This window comes from Patiria miniata, unplaced genomic scaffold (genome assembly GCF_015706575.1).
Source record: "Patiria miniata isolate m_02_andy unplaced genomic scaffold, ASM1570657v1 HiC_scaffold_4, whole genome shotgun sequence".
Lineage (NCBI taxonomy): Eukaryota > Metazoa > Echinodermata > Asteroidea > Valvatida > Asterinidae > Patiria > Patiria miniata.
Window position 1 is genome coordinate 3002541 of NW_024037071.1, and position 4696 is coordinate 3007236.

At 42.7% G+C, this 4696-nt stretch overlaps 1 protein-coding gene across 1 annotated transcript; it reads left to right on the top strand.

Moving 5' to 3' along the window:
- On the top strand, positions 1-4412 carry LOC119740057 (tripartite motif-containing protein 59-like). The gene is made up of 2 exons (XM_038215258.1): positions 1-861; positions 4218-4412. Exons 1-2 carry the CDS (start codon positions 1-3, stop codon positions 4410-4412), a joined length of 1056 nt encoding a protein of 351 aa, XP_038071186.1.
- The last annotated feature ends 284 nt before the right edge of the window (positions 4413-4696 follow it).

The following is a 4696-nucleotide window of genomic DNA, read 5'->3' on the forward strand; positions in this document are numbered from 1 at the left end:
ATGGCTAAGAAGGGAGTTCACGGTTCCAGCTTGTGGAATTTTGCAGAGGAGCACCTGACGTGTTCAATATGCTATAATCTCTTCGACACTCCAAAGACTCTCGCTTGTTTACATAGCTTCTGCGAGAATTGCCTTCTGCAGTATCATGACGGCTATTCAGAAGAACTCCTGTGTCCAGTGTGTCGACAGGCGGATTCAACTGCGCTGGGAGGGGTGGAAAGCCTAACTACCGATTTCAAGCTCGTGAACATGGTGGAAGCGGTGCGGCAAGAGGATAAGCAAACGGCCCCATTTTGTTCCGAACACGCTGGAAAACCCTGTAGAGCTTACTGTCAGACTTGCGAAGAGTTGTTGTGTCTGAACTGCCTGGCAGAGAGCGACGACCACAGCGAGCATGTCTTAGAAGAGGTCAGAGAGGTGGTGGATGGGAAAAGACAGGCCGTCAAAGACCACATGCCGCAATACCAGACTTTCATGAAAGACATCGCGGTTGCTCTGAATCAAACCGACACACTGGAACAAGACTTCGATTTGGCACTGGACAAAACCAGAAAGGAGGTACAGCATAAAGCTGAGATGGAGATTGCGAAAGTGAATGCCGCCAAGAATATACTCCTCGATGAACTCCAACAAATCCAATCAAAGAGAAAGGAACGGTTCGCTGAGAACAAACTAGAACTCACGGGTATGAGAAACACTTTCCAGCAGATTATCGATCACTCGACGGATGCCATGCAAGAGATCAATGACTATGACTTCATGAAAAGGTATCAAAGGCTGAGCAATGACTTTCAATACCTTTCTAACAGTAGCCTTCCAAGTATCGATGCCAATGCGTCATTCTTGAAGTTTGATCCTTCCGTATATCATACCACGTTGGGAAGTTTGTTAGAGGATAAAAAAAAAGTATATCACCATACCCCAACAGGTCTCAATGTATCAAAAACCCCATGGTGTGCGGAAACAGAGGTCCCACGTTTCATTTCCGTCTGTAAAATGGGAGTTCCCTGGTACGCAAGAGTAACAAGAAAGTACACACGTGTATGCGTGTAAACCAGTGTTACTGTATCAGTTACTTTCCCATAGGTATGCACTTGGTATCACATGTAAAAAAAAAAATATCTTCTTCACACTCAAACACTACTGACAGAACCTATTAATAGTTAATTGCTATATTCAGATTTTAAACAACTTCAACCTTAAAATTTTGTGTAAATCGAAATATACATTTTCAGCATTGTAAAATTTTCAATTGTCAGTATGTCAAAACTGGGTCATTGCAATCAGAATCTGATGTGCGTGTACTCTAAAAAGTCCCTGGCCAGATTTTGACTACACTTCTCTGGGTTAAAAAAAATGACACTTTTCCGGGACAAAATCTAGATCGTTATCCTTCCCTAGATCATTTTCCGGGTCGTTTAGACCAGGAAATCTTGGCAAAGTGTCGTTTTGACCCGTAAAGGTGTATAAGACCAAATATGACCTGGCTTCAGGGTCAAAGTTGAAGTTAACACATACATACTCTCTATCTTAGAGAGTCTATAGGCCCGAACAGCAATGTTTCGGGGGAGAGGAATTGATGGGGGAAAAATGGTTCCAAATTATTTTCTTAAAATGGGTTGAAAGCAGCAGGGCAATAGTAGCGGCTGTGAGGTGCTGGCACTTTCATAAGCAAAATGGCGAATGGGGGTGGGGTGGGAGTTCCCCCCCCCCCCAGCTGGAAACGCCATAGATCTGAAGCAATGAACCAAGATTAGAACTGTTAAATAACATTATTTCAAGTAATTAATTTAAGCAAAATTGGAATTTGTTTTCAGTAATATAGAAACACAAAATATCATTGTCAGACGGGAGGGGCTGGTTAGCCACCTCAACCACGCCTCCCCTGGATCCGCTCTCGTGCAACTTAGAGTTCACATTTTGATATTGCTATACAGATTTGTTTTTCAGTAGTCCGTGGCTTCAGTAACCCGTGATGGAACTTGTACATGCACATCACTCGGATACAAACTCATCACAAAAATATCCTGCACATTAAGGGTTTTTTCTTCATTTTTTTTTTAAAGAAATGGTTTACTTAATAACTTCTCATTATTTAAATTTCTTCTTATACTACCATTTTTGTCTTCTCAATTTAAAATACCTCTATATTTTTGTCAACCCAACCCCTAACGACAAAGCTATTTTAGAAAGGTGGTATTTATTTTTCAATGCAGTGGTTTTAATATAATTTTCATCAATTATTAAGTCTTAGTATGTTCCAGTTTGTTAATTTGTTAAAGAATTATTATCTGTAATGTTTTTAATTAATGAATCATCGTTGAATTGAATGGAATAAGCTGCATCTTATTCAATCTTCCTGCACGCTCGGGAAAATGCCTGCAGGCGTTCGACCCAGATCAATCGTAGAAATAAATGATTCATGTGGAACGATTTTCAAACGGGATTCACCACACATGCATTATCATCATTTTCAGTATTCCGGTCGATGAGGAAAACAGAGAAAAAAAATTCCCCCAAAAAACTTGCAGACACATTAACGACCAAATGTCTTCATGATAGTACACAATATTGGTGTTAGTGATGTGACAAATATAACTTTATTTCTTCGAGCCCCAACACTTACACAGCGTGTATGTTATACAGCGTGAAGAGGCTACCCCCTATGCAATTTTGCTGATGGCAAGAAGTCGAGAGGTTCCGGGCCCATTGGCTGACGTGCGTGCTCCGACATACTAGAACTTGATATAACAAAAGTCCTTAATTCAGATCGGCTTTACTTTGTTTGGTACTGTACATTGGGGGTAGGGGTTCATGTTACCAAAAAAGTTACAGGCAATTCAGTTACAGATAATGCAACAAGTATACATGACGGGTAGGCCTAGTTGCAAAGGTTTCCGTTGTATGCATGAATAGTCATCCTATTTCGGGACGGAGAAACACCGTGCACTTACAATGAATTTCATTTTTTAAATAAAGGCAGTAGGCTAACTTCCCAGCTCTCAGGGTTTTCATTGGCTGTCACGGTCCGTGATGCACGTTTTTTTTTTCCTGGTGTCTGATTGGCCGAAAACGTATGAAAAGACAATGAACGTGCGCGCACCTCTTGGATTTGTCATGGGGTAATTTAATATAGCTCTATGGTTATGGCGAATCATACGCGCAAGTGATATTGGCCGAGCCATGACCCATACGGCCGCACGTACGCAGTGAGATACACATTAGAACATCCAGCGTATTCATTTTACGATGGTACCTAGCTGCTTGCATGCAGAAGGTTACCTATCTTCGTACACAACGCGTGGCTCATCAAGAGTCGTACTTGCGACTGAAGTTGTTTGCAAGGCGAGCACGTGCGCACCGATCCGACGTGCCGTATAGAGATCGCACGAGCCGGCTTGCACTGTTGAACATTTCTGCGCGTGCTTTATTACGTGCGTCATTACAGTTCCTTAAAAGTTTAAAGAGGTCAAGAAATCCGGGCAAGTGCATTAACGCGGAACTATTGATATGGGAAGAGATATTGATATTTTTCACTCCGCTTATCTCTCACAATCTCTCAGGGGATTTTATTAAAAGGCGCCAGATGGCAAGTAAGGAGGCCAATCGCGTAAGTAACTGAACACCAATTGTCATTCATCAATAGGAAATCGGGAGACCAAATATCAGGTGGTTCTGGGATTGTTTTCAATTTTCTGCCAGAGTTTTCAAAAAAGGTTCTATTCCAGAAGGCTCTATATGGATAATTAGTTTCCATTGTGGTGGTACCGCATTGATAATTGAGTTTATACCCATTTTGCAAGACTCGATATCTGATATTTTATTGGGGATTCTTTTTTCAAATCCCCTGATTTTAACCCTATTTTGAGCATATGAGGCTATCAGTGCCAGCCGGCGAAAAAAAAATAGGGCATGGCTGTGCACACAGGGCTAGTCAAGGCATCCCTGGCAAATAATAAAGCTGGCGGCAGCGGCACTCAGCGCATGCGTGCAATGGAGGGCGGGGCCGGGGATATCCATCTTGCTTGGCCTTGTTGCGAGGCTCCTTATACCCCGTCACAACCCGTGCTCCAGTTCCAATTTACCTTGTCCTAGTATCGATAACCTCCTTTCCTAGTTAGCTTCTAGATCAAACCCCAGATCATTCATTCTGTGCGTGTCTAGAGCATCCTTTTCCGAGTTAATCATCGGTCAATATTTGATCTTACGTGTCCCAGACCAGGAGCCTTGATTCGCTTCTCTTTTCTAGCCGGTGTTATCGTCAGCGACGGGCCGGGTGCCGCACGTATCGACTTTTCTCCCGGAAAGAGCAGGTGAACGTCTGCCCACACGCTCAGTTTCTGGTCAACAACCGTGTCCTCAATAAGTATGTGCCCTGGGCCTCTTGGGGACTCCTGAATTTGCACCTCTGAGACGAGAGATATTATAGAGATGTAACAGCTTACTATTGACCATAACTCTTCTGTAAACGTTTACCAGTGGCAGAACGCAAACAGTGGCCATAACTAGGCTAAGCAAGCCTATAAAACTGGTCCTTGAGTGCACACAGCTCTATTCAATTCGGGCGATTCACAATGCAGTGCACCACCAAGAGTTTGCCATTGAGAGTCCATTTTTCTAGTTAACGGTCGACAAAACATGGCCCATTTAAATGAGTGTCAGTAGACAACTTGAACTAATTTGTTATAGATTGGGG